The 20453-nt window shown below is 37.1% G+C and overlaps 4 protein-coding genes across 4 annotated transcripts; 2 read left to right on the top strand and 2 right to left on the bottom strand.

Annotated features, from left to right (window-relative positions):
• Positions 1-21: 21 nt before the first annotated feature.
• Positions 22-863, top strand: LOC110378931 (uncharacterized). Its single transcript, XM_021338389.3, has one exon. The coding sequence runs from the start codon at positions 139-141 to the stop codon at positions 742-744; it is 606 nt and encodes a 201-aa protein (XP_021194064.3). The 5' UTR covers positions 22-138; the 3' UTR covers positions 745-863.
• On the bottom strand, positions 853-4099 carry LOC110378929 (E3 ubiquitin-protein ligase MSL2). Its single transcript, XM_021338386.3, has 4 exons — positions 3251-4099; positions 2921-3130; positions 2546-2720; positions 853-2458 (listed from the first exon to the last, which is right to left on the bottom strand). The coding sequence occupies exons 1-4, from the start codon at positions 3965-3967 to the stop codon at positions 2190-2192; spliced, it is 1371 nt and encodes a 456-aa protein (XP_021194061.3). The 5' UTR covers positions 3968-4099; the 3' UTR covers positions 853-2189.
• A 1042-nt stretch (positions 4100-5141) lies between these two features.
• Positions 5142-15957, top strand: LOC110378919 (leucine-rich repeat transmembrane neuronal protein 1). The gene is made up of 5 exons (XM_064043609.1): positions 5142-5630; positions 12987-13173; positions 13265-13823; positions 13936-14015; positions 14135-15957. Exons 1-5 carry the CDS (start codon positions 5623-5625, stop codon positions 14339-14341), a joined length of 1041 nt encoding a protein of 346 aa, XP_063899679.1. The 5' UTR covers positions 5142-5622; the 3' UTR covers positions 14342-15957.
• Positions 15958-16131: 174 nt separating this feature from the next.
• On the bottom strand, positions 16132-19807 carry LOC110378914 (regulator of nonsense transcripts 3B). Its single transcript, XM_021338358.3, has 6 exons — positions 19587-19807; positions 19286-19499; positions 18708-18896; positions 18287-18435; positions 16651-17400; positions 16132-16564 (listed from the first exon to the last, which is right to left on the bottom strand). The coding sequence occupies exons 1-6, from the start codon at positions 19692-19694 to the stop codon at positions 16439-16441; spliced, it is 1536 nt and encodes a 511-aa protein (XP_021194033.3). The 5' UTR covers positions 19695-19807; the 3' UTR covers positions 16132-16438.
• Positions 19808-20453: the final 646 nt, after the last annotated feature.

The following is a 20453-nucleotide window of genomic DNA, read 5'->3' as shown; positions in this document are numbered from 1 at the left end:
CAAACAGGTTTAATATCATTTTTTATGTGGGTAGGATACAAACTTATTCTCTATGGACCTGCCTACCCACCCTTTCTTTTGAGTAAGTAATCAATTGCCAATGTTATAAAGGTCGCGCGTACAAATATATTTAAAAAAATGAATTTATCAGCCTGGAAGTCAGCTTTGAGCAATGGTGGATCGCTAATTTATGAACTTGGTCTAAAAATGTTAAGAATAAGGAGAAACAATCAATGTGATAGCGCTATCAACGAAATATTGCTGTACGGAGCAGAGAACGAAGAGCATCAGAAACAAATAGGCTTGAACAACTTGCTTTGTATTTACTACGTCATACTTCACGCGAGCAGCAGTGTCGACGTGTGCGTGCCCAGCCTCACCAGCGATACCTTGACCAAATGTCTGATCAGTGTCCGTCAAAAGAATAAAGTGAGCGTGAGGATTGTCATACATAGCAGCGAGGACTTCCATAACCTGCAGTTGTTTGCTCAGAACGGGATAGAGGTGAAGGTGATGAAGCCGGCGGTGCGGCTGGCGCACGAGTTCGTGTTGGTGGACGGGTGCGCGGGCGACGCGGTGGCGGCGCTGGGCGCGCTCGACTACGACACGGCGCGGCTCAACTGCAACCGCGACGCCACGCTGCTCTCCTCCGACCCAGCTCTCATCACTGCTCTGAACAGGGAATTCGAAAGAGTCTGGAATTCCATCCCTGAACTGACTCCCACCAAAACTGACCAAGTGTAATTAATTTTATTGGTATCTATCTAATATTTCTTGTTGATTATTATATTTTAATTAATTTAATTTAACTTTATGATTGTAGCTTTGGGTATGTAAATAAAAGTCTAAAGGTAACAAAAAATACTTTTAATTTCATCGCTTGCTGACGAGACGATAATAATTGCTTTATTATATTATTCGACATTAACGTTACAGTAAGACCTATAAAACTTTTGTACTCCAGTGCCGTTATTAATCTAAGCATGATTTTATATAATTATCAAAGTTCTATGCGGAACAAATTGTGACATTTCAAACGAAAGGTGACAGCAATATCACAGTTTACTTTGTAGTCATTCATATAATATTATATTGTGGATAACTAATGGAAACAATTCAGAATAATCATTTTGTTCTTAATTTAATAGTTACTTCATGTCTTTTTATTATAAGTATTATATTAAATAATAAAATCATATGTAAATCATAAAAAATATCTTGATTGCTAGTTATATTGAAACGATTTTAAAACGACGCGACATCAACATTATAGAGGAATGAATTACGCAAATTGATTTAATGCAAAATTATTAATGGTAAAACAGCTTTACGTTCAAGTCTAAGAAATAATTATATACAACAGTATCAAGTAAAGGTAATAAATAATATTTTCGAAAGTCGAGAATTAAAAGAAATCTTTGGAATGACAATTCATTCATTTTGATATTAACCTAGATACCTATGTGATGTGACACATACTTATTACTTACGCAGTTAATTATGCATTTAACGTAATTTTAGGGTTTGGGTAATAACGTGATTCTATTGAATCTTTTATGAGATAGTTCACTAAAACAATACAACATTTTAAGACCATTTCAATATTTTAAAATCATATATCTTATATCTTAAAATATAAATCTAGTAAAATATATGATACAGAATTAAAAAAGTAAAATACTATCAAGCTAATATTGTAAAAGCTAGTCACACTAAGTATTCTTATTACGATCATACGTCCATAATAATAATTTAACCGAAATTAGGAATACTAACATTAACTATATTCTCTATGTTAATGAGTGAATATATCTTTCTCATTGTTCACATGAGACATTATACTTTGGATAGTTAAGTACTCAGTTAAGTATCTGCTAAACCTAAACACACAATGTCTATTATGTTAAATTCGATGGACCCAACAAATAATTCCAATCACTCGAGATATAGAATTGTTCCAGCTATCAATCCAGCAGCAATACAATAATTTATACTGTAGCATACAACAGAAACTGTCCTACGGTACAAACGTAAACTTACAGCTAATACCAGTGAGACACGCATATGACTAGCAGTACCACTGTCGGTGACTATCAGGAGGCAGAGAAGCACTGCAGGGTTATTCTGAGCACTAGTGTCAGTATGCAAGTTGGTAGGCAGTTCTAGTCACTCGCGAGGGAGAGTTGGTGTCATACATCCACCTCGATGTCACTGTTGACATCATGCGAGGAAGGCGACAGCGGCGACTGGTCGCGGTCGTCCAAGTCATGCATGTCATGCATGTCATGCATGTCATCCATGTCATGCATATCGTGCATGTCATGCATGTCGTGCGGCGACGCGAGCGCGTACTCGTGAGGCGAGCTCATCTCCTCCTCTCCGGAGCCAGCAAACTCTTCGTCCATCATAATGGTGGCAGGTAAGGACGGAGACACCTCTTGTAGCTGACTTGTGTATACTGTAACAGTAGTAAATTGATGGTTTAAAATTGTATTATATTTTAGAATCTGAACTGCTACAAATTGTTGCTAAGTTTTTTGCATACCTTTAATATTGGAAGACTTGAGATCGGCAGTGTAATTGAGAGATTCTTCCATGGCCTCCATGGTAAGGGTATCAGTATCTAGGCTGTCCAAAGACCCTGAGCATGATGGTGACGTGTCAGGGTTAGTGTTTAGTGTCAGCTGAATGCTGTCTAGTTGAGGTATATGCGGCCGAACCTGGAACATTTAGTACACAATATTGTTAGTTATACAAATATATGCACTGTTTTGTTTAAACTGCTCTAATGTAAAAATAAATACACTTGATTTTTCTAATGAATGGGATGTACATTTATACAGTAGTGGGTGTGCTCATAATGTAGTAGAATTTTATTTCTGAATATTAAATTCATTTATAAAAAATTATAAAACGTTACCTTCATCCCATCAGGTCTGTGTGGGTTTCTACAGCCTTTACATTTGCACTCAGTGCATGGTTTGCTCTCCACATAACAGGGACACCGTTGGCCACAGCATGTCAACTTGCCTGGAGTAGCCGTGGCATTGCCACATCTACAACCTTTTCTTTTACTACTGGCAGAATTGCGAGACCTATTTGATGGCTTCTTAAAACCTAATTGATTTGACTGAAATTTAAAAAAGTTGAATCATTATTTTTCTTACCCCATACAATTGTTCATATTCAATACAGCAACTAATGCATGCTTGTAAGCCATCAATGTCAAGTTTATAAATATGTTACTTACTTTACTCTCCCGGCTTGATCCTGATTCATGAGAATCTGTGTCATCAATATTTTTTCTCTTAATAGTAATTTTATTTCCAGAGCCTGCATACATAACAGAGTACAGTGGCGATCCATTAGAGGTTGACCTAGAGTTTGGTGAGCCTTTGGAGGATCTAGTTTCAGAGTTACTGGATGTAGACGCAGCGTGGGTCTGTGTGCCGGCCGAGTTAGTATATACACAAGGTAAAATACTGTACGCCGACTTAGAGAGCCCCGCTGTGCTCTTATAGTCGTCAGAAAAGCCAGCCCCTTCTTGTATTAAGTCTATTAAACCTGAACTGGCTACAGTGCCCCCATTAACTCCTGCCGCAATTTCGTCCTCGTCCAATAATGTTTTGTACACGTCTGTACCCATAAAATACTCGCACAATTTCTTATAACACTGCAGAAGTATACGTAGTTGTAAGTTCTCACCATAACTTTCATAATCTTTGCACCAACTACAAGAAGGCTTTAGTTTTTTTCTTCCACCTTTACACTTTTTACAAACATGATGTTGGCAGCTGGCGCTCGTTGGTGTATAGGGCTCCTTCAATAAGTTACCACACACTGTACAAGATAAAGATTGTCGTAAATAAGGAACTAAACGAAACAAATCTGTCCATGAAGACTTGTCTGCCGCGTCAGCCAATATTATTAAGCGACAAGTAGAAACATATAAACTCGTGGCATTCATTGTTATTACAGAAAACGTAACAAGGAGAACATTTACTGATTTATAAATTAATTTGTTTACACCAAGGTGCTACACAACCAAAAAGCCGCAAACGTCTCGTCAAACTCAAAACTGTCATTGTCAAATGTCAAAATTATTAGTAATAAAATAGGGATGTTAGATGTATTAGTTTAGTCGAGTTATTTTTCAAAAATCAATAATTAATTATATTGTTTTCAACCTTAAAAAAAATATTGTATCCATTTGAAATTATGTTAAATTATAATAATAATTATCTATAACACAAGCAGTGTTACGGATTTTTTAGCTTCACTTAATTTGACTGCTGGCAACATTACTAAAATCGAGCGCTCACGCGCCATAATTTAAAAAATGCAGAAACTGAAGACTAGACTAGACTTTCGTTATAAGTTTTACAACCAAATCAAATCTTAGATACCTACCTCAGATTTCAGATCAATATGATAAAACATTTTCGCAACACATCTATGATAACGATACGTTTTAAACGTTTTTCTCTCACAATTACATTAAGGGTGGGTTGAACCGCTTAACTAGGTAAGTATGATACGATAATGATAACTGAACCGTTATAGTTCGTAATAGCTTAATGTTTTAGCTTCAGAAACTAAAATTAATAGGTACCCTTGTACGACATATATACCCACTAATATTGTCTTTGTCTCAACATTCACATCACGTGGGAACGCCTACGTAGACATATTATTCCTGCTGTTTTGGCCAGCATAAAGTTTAAATAACTACTGACCTACCTACACATTCCTTGTCTAATTAACAGTTGTGTTTCCCAGCATGCGAATATGACAAGACGACGAAATCATCCGTTCTTGCGCTATAAAGCTATTATTCAATTGGAAGCACTTAAAGACTTCGTTTCAATACAAGTAGCTATGAAACTAAGTAAATAGAAAATGTAGAAATGAGAAGGAAGAATAAGTTAGGCAGCCTGGCCTAAATAGATTTATCTAACTGGTAACTTTTATTAGTCGTCACTGTGCAATTAAGAAGCTTATTAATTATCATTTTTTTGTCAATCCGCGTAAATACCCGAGTAGGTACTTATCTAATGAGCTCGTTATAAATTCATTACTGGACTCCTTATCGGTGTTCAATATATACATCATATCAAAACAAAGACGTCCATTTACTTGACAAACAGAGAAACTATTACAGAATAAACATAATCGACGAACCAATCGGAGCATTCAGATATGAGCGGTATCGCATTGTGGTAGCTACCTATCTGGCCCGAACGATCGGCCGCGGCCGCGCCGTCATTGTCTCACACTAGTGGTGGTACTAGACACAGGGTGCTTGGGCGCAGAAGGACGTTCTGATAAAAGATTACAGCGTCACTATCAGTTGATCCACCGCCGCGGCAGGAGCATCTCTCGGCTGTGGGCGACATCTGAGCCGCTGCTCTGTGGCTCTAATTGAATCAATTCAACGAATGTCTTCCGTCGCTGATTGCAGCTCCCTAGTGGCGAGTCCGTGTCCCGACTGTAGTGCATCGCGATATTCAACTCTATCTGTCGTGCTTGTGTTGTGAACATGTGCTGGTGAACTGACACCCACCAAGTGCTTTATTGAATCAAGAGTTTTTAGTGAAGTTAATAAATTAAGGAAACGACAAGATGTTCAGGTACTTCTTTTTCATGTTTTTGTTATTCCTATAAATCTAAGAGAAGAGCATAAGGAAAATCACTATAATTTTTGAGGTCCACAATGGATAGGATAAGGATCCTTCATCCAAATAAATCTGTCACATTCTCCTCACAGCCTCCGTTCCGGAATATTCTACAACTCACCAAATCAGTCCACGAAATTATTTAATTTAGTGAAATGAGCAAAATTTGAAGACTCCTTTTTAAATTAGGCCTTTGAATTCGATTACAAAAGTTTCTAAATGGTTATCACTTTTCGAGCGTTCGATAATTCACTATCGTTAGTATAGGTACCTAATTACCCCATCCAACTAACAAATGTTCCTAAGATTGTGCAATCAAAGAATACAGTATTTAGGTACCTCTTAAATTGATACAGGCACCTACGTTGGCGTGTAAACTCGATATCATTGGCCACAGAATATCTTGGATAGATGATTGTGACAGTGCCACCAGCAATTCTTTTTGTGACTGGATAGAATTGGATATGAATTATAATCACTGTTCCTATCATCATCGTCATTATATTATCATAAGCCCACGAAGCCCATTATTAAGGCTTGATCCTTCTCCGTGTGAGAGGAGGCCTCTGTGCCCAGCAGTGGGACGATAAAAAGGCTGTAACAGGAAGCCCACGAATAACAGTCCAGTAGGCTGCTGGTTACCCTCAGCCTTTATCTTTGCTGACGCTGCTTTACGGTTGCTTCTTAGCTGTTGGCAAGCAAACACCTTACCTACTTACTTGCTTTTGTCCAGAAAGGCTTGAGGAATCAGATTTTTGTTGCCATCTTAAAATAATCAAGTACACAACAGTTAGGTACGAATCTCATTCATGCTTAGGTGCTCTTAATTAGGTAATGGTCATTTCAAAACATTCACCCAATGTCGCCCTAAAATAACGTCATTAGCATAGGTCATATCCAGAAACACATTACGTACCTATAAGTTCAGGTTACCTTAATATAGTTACTTCGGTATTTACGGGCGGGCGGTATTAACCTCCACTGTAGCACTATTTTCTTAGAGCAAATAAGCCAAAGTATTTTTAGCGTTGTTTCTTCACGAAGAGTTAGCTATTCTTTTACTTACTAGGTAATATTATTTTATGTCTCATTATGAAACTGTTTATTGAAATGGGTACCAAAATAGGAAAAACCTGCAAGTTTATTACAACTTTCATGTAGGTACCTAAGCTGGGTTCATAGTTGAATTATCCTCACTAAAGATTAAGTTATGTTTGTTTACTGTATGTCAAAGGAGGAAGGTATTCATAAAATTCCTGAAAAATACTTTTGTCACGCATTACACCACGTTCCGGTTGAGTCATCATACGAAATACGCATTGATCTTATCTACATACACAGCAACATTTATTTCGTAAAGAAGTCACATCGATACCGAGATATGGTTCTACTCACTCACTGTTTATATGCTGAATTACCTGAAAATGTTTTGTTAGTAAAAATGAGGCCAGTGTGCGTCAGATCTAGCAACCTAGGATAGGTACCTATCTATTGCCATAATTAAAGAATCCTGCAGGAAAAATTCTTAGGGCCTTTTCATATATCTATATTTAGAGGAAATTATATAATGTACACTACACAGGACATCTCGATCTCAAGGTAAATCAATTTATTGGCGTGTTCATTCTGTGGCCGTCTTGTCATGAACATTTTGTCAGTGTTTGAAATAACATTTACCCCTAACAGAATCCAGAAACTCTAACAACAAACTGGGTTGCGGAGACTTCAGTTTGGGACCTGCTTCATGGAGTACTCTGGTACCTAGTTGCTTTCGGTTAGTTAGACTGGAAACAGTAGACCCCAATTTAGTTGGGAAAAGGTTAGGCAGATATTATGATTAACTTTCTGTCCAAAGTCCATTATCAAAACCAGCGAAGTGGTTGGCAATTTTCTAATTTAACCGATATACCTCTACCTACTTACTTATTTCAATCTGCGAAGGTAGTCAATCAAAATTTAAAAATAGTGCACTTGAATCAATCCTTTCTGGAACAGTGGCAGGGGCGTGGAGCGTGGACGCATCATAAAGATCAATCAGACAATTGGGGCCGCCACGCTCGTTGCGCAGGAGTGTCTCTCAATAGCTTCCGTTGAATGAACCTATCGGCTCACGCTTAGCACAATAACTTGAAATGTCACTGGATCATTTTGGATAAGGATATAAGTAGTAATTAAATCGAAGAAACTCAAATAACAATAAGAGTACCCACATAATACAGACTAAACAGTAGATGGACAGTAGACCCAATGGTTGACAATTTTATTTAAGAAAATATAAGTATATTTAAATCGAAGTTTTCAGCCAGTCTAATACCGGCTAGATACCTCGTCTTTGTAATGTGCGTACTCCCATTCATCTTTATACTTTTTTACGAGCTCAAACTCACGTTATGATTGTAGAGTCATTTCAGCCGCGGTCTGAAAGTTGAAATAGATAACAAGAAATTAGCTGACATCGAACTTCTTGGAATGTATTATTGTTCCAATAACTGCAGTGAATCATTTGCTTTTGTATTTTCCCGTCTTATCTCAGAGGCCTGGAGAGCCCGAGTAGACAATTAAACGGAATTAATTTGACCTCTGCACAATTAAGACGGTTGACAGAGACCCTTGCATATTGCGAGACAGTTCGCCAAACTTGGTGTTTACGACTTCATCTACTTCCAACTGTTGGTGTGATATAAATAACAATTTGCCTTTAGCGTTGTCTGTATATCTGTGAAATCCGTGGAAATTCAGTATAGATCACCAGTTTAATACAGTAAAATTAAAGGAAGTAAGAATCTAGAAGCAATCATTTGTAGATGTGTGACCTATATGAACCGTTCAATTGGGGTAATTTATTTTACCTACATTTTTAAGAGTCATAACATATTCAGAAGCCAGAAAGAAAACGTACATAAGTATATTTCTTGCAGCACTCTGCTGCATGAGAAGATATTGGAAGCCTACCCCAACATATACCTATAACCTACTTACTTGAGAAAAAGGCCAGGCAGATGAAGCTTACATACCAACTCGTTATCAATTTGATAGGAAACTATTAAGCAATTTATGAATCTGTTAGGCTTAGCTATGATATAAACAAGCATTAGAAATAAAGAGCCCTTATCAACTGACGACAGTTCACGTTCATGTACCCACCTGCCTATCTTTCCATTTTCTTCACCTTGGTCTTTATCTTGAACGTCGCCAAATTATTAGTAACACATTTTATCTGTCTATCTCTATAGACAAAGTACCTACTATCAAGAATTACACCTGCCATAGAGTTTTGACGAAAATCTTCGTCGTATTTAGGACATGGTCAATTACATGTTCGATTAAAAATAAGGTCATGGGTAAACTTGCAGTCTTCTTCTCTGTTGTTGCAACGGTGTTTGTTTTTAAAGTGATTAACGAGTTGATAAAGTTATCTATACTGTTATAAGTTGAGACAACGATGAGTAAACATAACAGACATACATTTTAAATGAAACCAGACTTGGTTTAATTTCCGATAACGTGCGCGTATGCGGCAATGATGCCTGTGATTTCTGTGGGTAGATATACCTGCCGGATGTCAGTGGTGTGTGAGATATTTTCATGTATCACAGCACGTAGGAAGCAAGTAGCAATTTGCCTAACAACATCAACAAAAGCGGCTGTGAGCGAAGTGACAAGAGCGCGACTCCCGCGCTCGCCCCGCTTGACACATCACGAGGATTCCATTCATTACCCGGTGCACCACGTTTATTATTGCATTACTTTAACCCATCTAATTTCATATTATTTAGCCCCCATTATTTTCATTATCTCCGCTAACATAAAGTAAGAATCACCAAGTAATTTTACAATGTCACCATATGACGTCAACAAATTACAGGTGTGTGGGACAGAGCACGGTAAAAACGATATTTGTTTCAGGAAACTGTTTCCGTGTTTATTCACATACCGCCATCGTAATGTGTGTAATCAAATGAGTAATTTTAAGGTACCTACTTATTTACTTTGTAGCAGATAGACTCATCACTTAATCAGACTCAACCCACTTTCTGGAATTAAGTAGGCAAAAAACATTTAGGCATTAGGCAGAAACATAATTATTTACTAACCTAATATAATTATGATAGTCTAAGACAACGAAACCACACAGTGGCTGCGTGCTTTATGACTAGACCTGAAAAAGAAATTTCAGAAACACAGATGCCTACCTCTATACCTAATCCCAGTTGACAAACTTTGAATAAATTTGCAAACGCTGATATACCTCTAGTTAGTAGGTATAGTTAGATTAGAACAGAACAAGACGTGTCTGAAGAATTCCCAGCCGGTAATTCCCGCTAAACAACACGACATCTACAAGGTAGTGTTCTATGAGGCTCATGTTACCAGGGCAAAGACCCAGAAACTTGAATCTTGGCCGTGACATGAGACACTAATTGCTAGTACTATTTGCGCCCATGATAATCGTATCCATGTTGATAATTGTGTGGAGTGCAATAAGTGTCATGTTTATAAACCAAGTTTAGATTTCGTTGGAAGGCTCAGGAGTCATTGGTAGCGCATAAGCTCAACAGCTGAGCAGTCACTGAGAAGCCTGTTTCACTATTTAGGTACCATTAATTGCATGCAGTCAGCATCTCAATATTTAAAAGGTTTAGACAATTTACTAATTAATTAAGTAGGTAAGTAAAATCTATGTTACATGCAGATCATATGCAGATATAAGAAATCTGCATATATCATTTGCATAATATATCATTATCATTTAGGGGTCTGTCAAAAATGACAATTTCATTTCCTGAAATTTCTAAACAATTCTTAATTTTAACTTTATTGTGCTATTTAAGATAACATTTTCCGCTTTACATGCATAAAGCACTTATAATTAATGATGATAACGTAGCGCTATCAGTGATGATATCTATGCTGTTTTTTATCGCAATGTGTTTAAGATATAAGTAGGTTTATGTACAGTTTTCGTAACAAATGTGGAAATTGAAACACGGTCACATCACTCACAGCACTGGCATCATGTAGAAAAGTTGTTTGTTTTCTACATTATAGAACCGTGTTTTCAGACAGAAGAATACCTATGACACTAAATAATGGTCCCCATTTACTGATCGCCGCAGCGTCCCTAACTACAACTTATCCACAGATTAGAGAATTCCACGTAGCTTAACCTTTTGGACTCCCCTCTATTTAAACGATCGGGTCCGCTTTCTGTGGATGTTTAACTACTCAGACATCGAAGTTCCTCTATTAGGTACCAGCCATTTACATTATGAAACAATTTATCTCATGGATATACCAAAACTTTCGGGTGTAACAAGATAATTATATTAAAAGAAATAGGAAAGAAACTACCTACACGTAGGTAGCAGCAACATAGCAATCTAAGGTCAGGAAAGCTGATAACCCATACGGAGAAAAATGTTAATATCCTTCATTTGACCCGGCGACCCCGAGATGCGCTCGCACCGATATGCAGAACTCATAATAGCTATTAATATAAATGATCTAAAAGAACGTCCTGTAGACATTATTTATAACTCAGCTGAGTAGGAGAACGTAAAGAATAATCTAAGTAGAAAATATTTTCATACATACATAGGTGTACCTAATGGACATGTAACTTATTTATTAATCCAGCCCGTCGCTGTAAGCTCTAGTAGGTATTTGTAAATACACGATCAGCAGAACCAGAGAAGACAGACTAGCTCGATTAGACTAGGAAAATGTTTTCAATTCAAAGAGGAACGCCATTTCAAGAAGTAATTTGTAAAGTTGGTAGCTTTAATAAAACAATTGGCACTTACGAGTAATATAAAATTGATTGAAAGATTTATCGATGACTCACTGGTTAATAACAGTAAATAACCTAAAACAGAGTCAATAACCTAAAAGCCTTTCCTTTGTTTCAGTGGAAACTATTATGTTCACTGGATAAAAAGTAGAATAAACATGAAAACTCTTCAGCTTTACAATATTACCTACTTATATTATTTTCTTATTACTTGATACAAAAATTGTTAAATCTACCTATACCACGGGGAAAGTATAAGATAAACTTCAGATAACTTGTCCAATGAATGGAGTAGGTACCTAGGGAAATAGATCAGCCTACTGCTTCCCGTCCTTACACAACTCATCTTTATATCTCTATACCATGCCTATTGCCTACACACACATTTATTTACTCCTGTTCATGTAAATGAGGTAACTAGGGCCCATAAAAATACTAAACCTACATAAATAATTAACATTACAATACCTACTTATAATCTACTAATACATATCAAAATAACAATAATCTATTAAAAATCTACGTTTTGACACGTGAAGACGGTCTCGTGTTGCACTGTTTGGTGGCTCCTAACCTCTCGCAATAATGAATACCTCAATGCAGTTTTTACATTGGTTTCGGGTAGATGGCTTCTTCTTTTTTCCTCTCTACCTTGACGAAACCATCTGCATCAGCCGTCCCTTTGTTCAGTTCCCGGGTTTAAGATGAACCGTTCTTTGGGTTACGTCAGGGTGATTCTGGATTCCCACAATAGCCTTGGGTTGCTGTTGAACGGGGTCTTTCTTTACGACAGGCGAGTAAACATGTCTAGGCTTCAACGTGCTTGCATATATCGGCGTCCCCACGACAGGAGACGCGGGGCACAGTTAAGCATCGCTAGCAGGAGCGCGACCGGCGACCAATGCAATTTTGCTGACGCGGTGCTCAGCAGCGATACGTTGACCTGTCCGTGGCGTGTGTTGTCGCTGCTGGCAGGCACGTGTGACCTACATTCAGTTTTGGAATTCTGCTACATCACTACATAGATCACTGATGGTAGATTGCGATGCTTAGTAAGTTAGCACGTCGTCTGGGTCGGTCTCCATCACTTTAATCGTATCTTGGACTCTTCTCTCCCTTTTCACGGGACGCCTGCGGGACGGCATGCGGTCTGCCATAAGCAGAGTCGTACAGCAGCGTCTTGGAGCTGCGTATTTTCAGTGCGCCTCGGTGTTTGAGGTGCAGATTTGGGTCACACTGACCTCATCCTTGACGTTCAGCTGGTAATAACGAAAGGACCTCGTTCGTCACGAGTTCTTCGGAACGCAAGGTGTGAAAAAATATGCGCTGTCGGCTAACGCCGAACTCGGCCGAAATTTTAAACATGCACATGTACATATAGGGCTACATAAACATTTTTATGCAGTCATACATCTGATCAAATACTAGCTATTGATTTTACAAGTTACGGCTGCGAGGGCCAGTTTTTATATTAATTCAGCTGTGGCCTTTGTGTTAATTACGATGTGTTACTTTTTCAGAATATACGAAATATTCTTCGTGATGGCGCTGTCATGCGTGTGCGCACGAAGCAAGGAGATGACAGAGATCGAAGCACTGGGAGCGCAGCCGCGCCACTGCACCTACGAGTACGCGTACGAAATGTACGGGGCCCACTGCGCGGGGCGGGGGCTCAATAAGATACCTAACTTAAAAAGCGGTATTGAGGTAAATTCATTGTATCTACTAACCTATTTTACTGTCATTTTTATATGACCTAAATTCATCCGATAATAATTTAACTGTTTGTATTTTCCAGATCCTGGACTTCAGTGATAACAAGCTCCAGGAATTGACCGAAGAAATGATGTCTAGTTACACGAGCATCAAGTTCCTGTACCTCGCAGATAACCACATCTACAACATTGAGGAAACCGCACTCTCACGCTTCACCAACTTGCAGACTCTAGACTTATCTAACAACGTCATACTAGAGCTGCCCAACTCGATATTTCAGCTGCCGTCATTGAGGAAGTTGTATTTTAGAAGTAATCCGATATTTCACAAGGCTATAGAGCCACTGGTTATAGAGAGACCAATCAAAGCGCCGCTGGAGCTCTTGGATGTGTCAGACTGTAAAATAAAGAACCTGCCGGACTGGGGCTACCTGCCGCAGTTGCGGTTCTACAACATCTCGCACAACCCCCTCGCCGCTCTCAGTGTCGACCACTTCGCAAGGATGTGCAACCTGGTCAACGTGGACTTGACGGACTCTATAGAAAACATCAAACTCTGCAACATGAGGCCTGCTGTTTTGTGGCTGAAGGAGAAGCGAGTTTCCTTCTTACTAGCAGATTACTCAAGACTCAATACAAGAGGTTGGTATGATATAAAGTAATGCCCCATGAAACCTACATGTACTTACATGAGAATGTAATAATTAGGAATGATAACAAAATATCAATCTAACCGCTCTTGTTCATGTTGCAGAGTTCGAGAATTGTCCAGTTCCAGACGACATGGTGAATTATAACTCCACGTACCACCGGTGTAAAGCAGATTACTTACAGGTAAAATATATTTCGGTGATTTTCAAGAAAGGCAAACATTTTATGGTTCTGGCCGCTTTTATATAAATTAAGTAGATATAATAATATACTTACTTTAATTAAATATTGAAATGTTTCAGGTACAAAGTTCGAAGGCGTCGCGGCGCACATGGCTGACGATAGGCGGCGGGCTGGCGGGCTTCCTCGTCGGCTTCATACTGCTGCTGTACGTGATGCACCGACACAACGTGGCGCAGACCAAGACCAAGGCCGAGAAGATCAAGCAGGCCACACCCCCTGACTCTGACAAGAACGCCACCGCCGTCCTCCTCAGAGACATCTCATAGTTACCATATCTTCCCCATATCTTCACATCTACATTCTTGCCACACGCGCCAGATAGCGTGCCACTCACTCCTTAGCTAGTGCTGCGCAATAAGGATGATACGCGAACAGAAGTTGAAACAGATAACAAATGAGAAATGTCGAGATACGCTCGCCATGATTGTGATTCATGATTAGGTAAAATGCGTCCAATTTATTAAGAGATGGTGAATATTCAGGGTATTGATTTTGAATAAACCAAAGATATATTTTGGCACTTTTTAAATTAACACTTACGATAAGGATATTTAAATTAATAACTAGTGTAAGGCAAGTGCAAATGAAACGACAACACAGACAAGAATTAAATTCATTTTAGAGGTGCTGTGTTGTATTTGGTGCTAGACTAACGAATATTTCAATACACTCATTGTCTTAAAATATACCAACGCACCAGCTTATCTTAGCACAGATATGTAGGTATGTATAATATGAACTTCCTGAAATGACAGATTTCTGCTATGAAATTGTTCTTTTGAAAGATCTATTAAGTACAGTAAAATAATTATAATAAGTAGATAGGTAAGAGGATTACCTAAATTCACGTAATATTGTCTTCATTTTAGTAAGTAGATATGGTCAGCTTCAAAAGTACAAGTCAACGTTAATTTCTTAACATCACAAGTGCCATAAACTAAAAACAAAGTATGTATGTGAATATTTTAGTAAGTTATTGACAACACAGTGTTTAGAAGTTTTGAAAATTTAAATTTTCTCAGCTACCTACTTTTGAAGCTGACTGTACCTCCAAACCTATGATTTGTGGATATAGTTTACTGATGTAAAGTGTAATAATAAGAATATTATTTCAAAGCTTTGAAGGCTGACTAGATTTAACATTGTGCCGTTTACTCAATAGGTATGTATGTTTATTCAGTTGTGAAGAATTCCAGCGCTTTCACACTGACGAACTTTCCGATCGGAACAATCGATTTTTTGCCGCTTAGAATGAGTTGTGCGGAAAATCCGCCAGTCTAAAAACGCTGTGTATGCCCATGTTACTGCATGATAAAGTCGCAAATAAATGTTTTGTATAAGTTGACAAAATTAATTTAATTTTGTATCAATATAATGGGGCGTAAGGTATTTATAGGTGAGTATGAGCTAATGTATATTTCTGAGTGGTTTTGATAATTTGAATTTGAGATATTTTTATAAGTACCTAGTTTCCCGATTAAGATGTCTGTATTGCCTAGGTAATTAAGATTACTGGACTTATGACTTGTGAACATTTCAATGAATTCCAAAACCCATTTTGAGTGTCCTAAAAATTGGGTTCTTATATCATTAATGGCAAAATTAAAAAACATCTTGAAAATATATAGAAAACATACATGTTACTGCATATTATTAGATGTTCGGTGAATTGGCACAATTCATTGTGAAATGTAATTGCACTTCGGATGACTAATAGATAAATATGAGGGCTAATAAACATAATTTGCATTTAGTACAAAAACAATGCAAATATGTCATTTCCTACTAGTTATTGTGCTTGTTTGCTATTTTGCCAAAGATTTGATGAATTGTTTATTCATAATAACACGTTATAATAAAAACTGCTATTTTTGTAAACAAATCGTATTTTATGTAACTGTAAGGTGTTTCCACGTATATATATTTTTAAAATAATCATTAATTGTTGTTTGTGGAGACACCTTTAGGTAAAATTCACTGTGATAAGTAATAAAAAATTGTTACTAATAGCACTTTGTTTACTTTAACACATGAATAGTAAATAAAATCCAGGTGCCCCATTTCAAAAATTAATTATATTTAAATGAAATTAACAAACTGAATTAAATCGTCACAAGCTAAAAATATGTTGCATTAAATGCTATGTTGATTTTTTTGTGTTAAAACATCTCCAACTCAATCGAAATGTATGTAAACTAAACAAATCAATAAAAACAACAGCTGAGTAAACACGAGCAGTGGTTCCTTCAGTTGGCACATTCAAATGTCCTCATCTACTGAGTCTGCCAGGACACGTGTTGGATGCCAGCTTCAGGGTAATTCCGTTGAATGTTGTCCAAGTTTAGGGTAATTTGACATTAATTTCAGGTGTCTTTCTTTTCACTATCGTTAACAGATTTGGTTGGCGGCTGTGTGTCTTTCTCCTTCGCGAGACGCTGTTTACTAAACTTGCCCATGCCTGGCTGGTAGATTACGAGGCTCGGACGATCCTAGTAAAAATAGCAGAATTCATTAGTATTTTAAAAAATATACAAAAGTACACGTTTTAGAAAAAAAAAACAACTATGTTACTTACCTTATTCCTAATTCTCCTTTCAGTACGTCGATCTCCACTTTCACTCTTCTCTTTTTCCTCTGAACCCTCTCTGTCTGTTGATTTACTTCTGTCATCAAGAGAGTTCTGCCTCTTCAACACCATGTCATCCTTGACCGGCAGCTCTCCTGACTCCAAACTGTTTCTCCTCATCTTTGACACACCAACAGATGAGTTCTTAGTGATTGCTTCGTCATTAGAATCTTTACTACTATCATTTAGCTTAACTTTCTTATCCATACCCTCAATGATTTTAGTCAAGTCATCAGTCTTTACGTGCGGCAGTTGAGTAAATGGTTTGATATCGTCGTGGTTTATCGACTTCACTTTGCTGTCAGATGACATGATTTTATTGATAGCTGATTGTTTGTCTGATTTCCCAAATTCATTTTTGATTCTCTCTTTTCTAGTGTCACTGTACTTTTTACTCTTTTGCTCACGAAGCGGGTCTTTATACTTCTCCCGTTTATCCTTTTTGTACCCCTTGTCAGAATCGTCACCCTGATCATCGTCTCTGATAGGCCCGTCCTTTTTATCAGTCTCAAGTTTCTTCTTCTTGTCACTTAAAACATTAACCCCAGTTTTCCTCTGGTCTCTAAATGATTTAGATTCAAAAACAGATCCATCTTTGCTATCAGACTTCACCTGGTCATCTCGTGCGTCACTTGCCTTCTCCTTTTCCCATTCCCTGGATTTAATTTTTTTAACCTCACCCTCTCCGATTTCTTCTTCCTGAAATGACAAAATATTAAAATAAGAATAAATCAATATGTTCTCTTTACAACGAATGGTGAAAGTTTTATAAATGAACTGATCCGAGTATACTGTAGTATTGAGTTTTAAATAAAACTCTCTAATAGGCTATAACTCGTATAAGTAATGACCTGACTAAAACTATGGCTACAAGTATACTTACAGTGAGACTTACATTTAAGGTACTTTAATGGAGTTTAAATTTTATGAAACCAAACGCACGACAAATTACAATCAATCACAAGTACCATCTACAATCGACCGGGCTACAGCAACAATATCAGAATTTCAAACAACATTAACAATTATAGATTTCAATAGAATACTGGGAACCTTAAAACAAGTGTCACCACCACTTTTCTGGCTACCCTCTTGTGATTCTTTTTTATCACAGAATTTACCCGATGTTAACGTAAACGTGTTGTGGGTTTTTGTAGACAGAGCGGGGAAGTGACTGTCCCAATCAGAGTCTGTACTGATAAACTCGTCAGAACCATGACTACTTTTCAATTCTGATTTAGTAACACCACATTTCACTTTGCTTTTATGATATATTCTTTGTTCTCCATACCAAAAGCTGTGATTGTTGTACTTATTATCATAGTAATCTGTGTTGTCATTAAAGTTCTCATCTTCAGATATATCACCAGGTCTCTAAAGAAATAATAAAATAAAGTATTCAGAAATTAACCAATATCTAAAAGAAATCAAGGGACCTAATGTTGGTAATATTCACATCATGTAGGATTTTCATCTCTACACAATTAAGCTCTGAAGTATCCTGTCCATTCAATTTGTAGTTCCGTGACTGACTTCTAAAATTATACATATTTTGCTTTATACAGTGTACAATATGTTAATTTACCTTAATGGGGTTTTCTTTGGTTTTCCTTTCAATTCTCATTTTCCTCTTGTCATTCTCCCTCCTGCGGCGCTCGTCTCGCCCCCTCTTATCTTGTTTGCGAGCGGCCAGGTATTCAAGCAAAGGAGTGGATTGTACCTTCTTGTCATTTGCTGAAATTAATATGTAAAATCATCATTAATCAACATTACGTGTACCCAAGCTTCATTGAGAACGAAAAGAATATGTATTGTATAGAAAAGTTACAGCCGAAGTTAAGAATTAAGCTTCTACTGGCTGATCTATCATTATAATACTTGGGAAACATTATTTTATAATTTTTGTTGTTCTGTGAGAATACTTTGCAAAGCTTACTAGATATATAATTTGCCTTTCATTTTTATTCTTTGAAATATAATTAATAGAACAACATTCAAATAGTTACCATCATTAACTGGATAAGAATACTCAAGCTTAGGTTGATTTTCAGTGTCCGGGTCCTTTTTGAGACCTTCAACAAAGTCTTGATAGATTGGGTCGGACTCTATGGTGGCACACTTTGGATCTTTCTTCTTTTTCTTCTTAGGTATTCTCTGGAACGGTGCATATTCCACTATTCCCACATATTCCACACCTGTAACATCAAATTTGGCCAATTTTAATTTCTCTGCAGTTTAATAAAAAATATGTTGATTAACATCAGTAATATAATGGAGGTAAGCAGTTTTGTACAAAAATATTGGACTTGTAATCAAAATAGTAAGTAGTAGCAAATGTTTGTGTAATCAACAGGATAGAAACTTGTTTGTAATGTAAGCAAACTTTCTCTTTTTATTACTTTTCAACTTAAGTGTAAATAATGAGATAAAAATGATCTACAATTACTTAATTATTTAGAAACTCACTTGGCCAACATTTGCAATGTAAAGGGGAAACCAATAAATACCTCAACAACTGAGTCAATAACATGCAAACTTGTTTATAATAACAATTCACATTTACAATCAATGTGAATATCCTTACCTTTTTCATCAAGAAACACATATCCATCAAATTTATCTCTAAACAAGTAAATATCGTCAACGTTAACAAAGTTTATGTAAGCTCTGGAATATAGGTTATTGCCAAGCGAAGGATCTGGCTTGGCAAAATAGAAATGGTCATGTTCAGGTATTGGTGAAACCTGCTCCAAGAATGCTTCCTCAGTCATAGTAGGCGGCAGACGCCGAAGAATTATCTGAAACAAAGATACACTACATCAAATTCCTTTGTAATAAACGATTGTATTTACAGACAACAATTTCCAATGTAAGCAAATAGTCACTTTGGTCAGCGGCCGTTGGGTTTTTGTTTTCTTGTCCTTGTTCTTATTAATAAATGTTTTACTGCCCGAATCTGACTGTGACTCTTTAGCATCTTGATCTTCAGTCATTATACAATTTAATTGATTAAATCCCTCAACTTTTTAGGCAATCGCTCAACATTATCAAAAAACCGTGTGTCGTGTGTAATTTTTTTGACATTTACTTGGTAGTGGGTAGTTTCGATGTTTTTAATTGCTGTCAAATTTGAAGCACAGGTATTTCTTCATTCAGTCTATACATAGTTTAGTCGATTAATTGATAATGCATAAAGAACCAAGAATAATAGCACTTTCACATTAGCGCATTTTCAGCTAGGTTTTTACGAGCGACAACGTTTAGTAAACAACCAAATCATCGACAGTTACAAGGCGCCCCGGCTGGAACCGTGCAACAGACTTTTTCCGCTCGGAACATGTTGCGCACGACAAATGCTTCGTATTTGAGCGTATGTATTGTTTTAATGTTGATCAGAACTTACTGGACATTTTGAGCATGTGATTTTGGATAACCACATTCATGGACATTCACATTCACACTGAAAAGCAAGGAATAAAAATCCATTAGATTTTTTTTTATGTACATACAGGTGTATTTGAGGAATAATAATTAAGAAAACAAAATGTGATCATCAGGATGGTGTTAAGGAGAGTGTCCCTGCTGATGGCCCCTTAATTTAATATTCTATCCACAGTAATATAAGGCACGATTTTATTAATTTTTATTAGGCACTAAAGAGTACATAGGTACCATGTCAAAGAGTAAGAGGACAAAATAAATAGAGATACCACCCCCGGCTGATGTGACTATTGTTGATAAGGATTTTCTAC

Source organism: Helicoverpa armigera, chromosome 3, assembly GCF_030705265.1.
Source record: "Helicoverpa armigera isolate CAAS_96S chromosome 3, ASM3070526v1, whole genome shotgun sequence".
Classification (NCBI taxonomy): domain Eukaryota; kingdom Metazoa; phylum Arthropoda; class Insecta; order Lepidoptera; family Noctuidae; genus Helicoverpa; species Helicoverpa armigera.
This window is presented reverse-complemented; position numbering and strand designations above follow the sequence as displayed.

Excerpts from the sequence above, each read along its gene's own strand:
- LOC110378931 (XM_021338389.3), top strand. The coding sequence starts at position 139 with ATGAATTTATCAGCCTGGAAGTCAGCTTTGAGCAATGGTGGATCGCTA.
- LOC110378929 (XM_021338386.3), bottom strand. The coding sequence starts at position 3,967 with ATGAATGCCACGAGTTTATATGTTTCTACTTGTCGCTTAATAATATTG. Across the intron at positions 3,131-3,250 it reads GATCAAGCCGGGAGAGTAAA|TCAAATCAATTAGGTTTTAA; the intron begins GTAAGTAACATA and ends TTTAAATTTCAG. Across the intron at positions 2,721-2,920 it reads ACAGACCTGATGGGATGAAG|GTTCGGCCGCATATACCTCA; the intron begins GTAACGTTTTAT and ends TAAATGTTCCAG.
- LOC110378919 (XM_064043609.1), top strand. Across the intron at positions 13,824-13,935 it reads CTCAAGACTCAATACAAGAG|AGTTCGAGAATTGTCCAGTT; the intron begins GTTGGTATGATA and ends TTCATGTTGCAG. Across the intron at positions 14,016-14,134 it reads GTAAAGCAGATTACTTACAG|GTACAAAGTTCGAAGGCGTC; the intron begins GTAAAATATATT and ends GAAATGTTTCAG.
- LOC110378914 (XM_021338358.3), bottom strand. The coding sequence starts at position 19,694 with ATGACTGAAGATCAAGATGCTAAAGAGTCACAGTCAGATTCGGGCAGT. Across the intron at positions 19,500-19,586 it reads CCCAACGGCCGCTGACCAAA|ATAATTCTTCGGCGTCTGCC; the intron begins GTGACTATTTGC and ends TCTTTGTTTCAG. Across the intron at positions 18,897-19,285 it reads TGTGTTTCTTGATGAAAAAG|GTGTGGAATATGTGGGAATA; the intron begins GTAAGGATATTC and ends TTGATGTTACAG.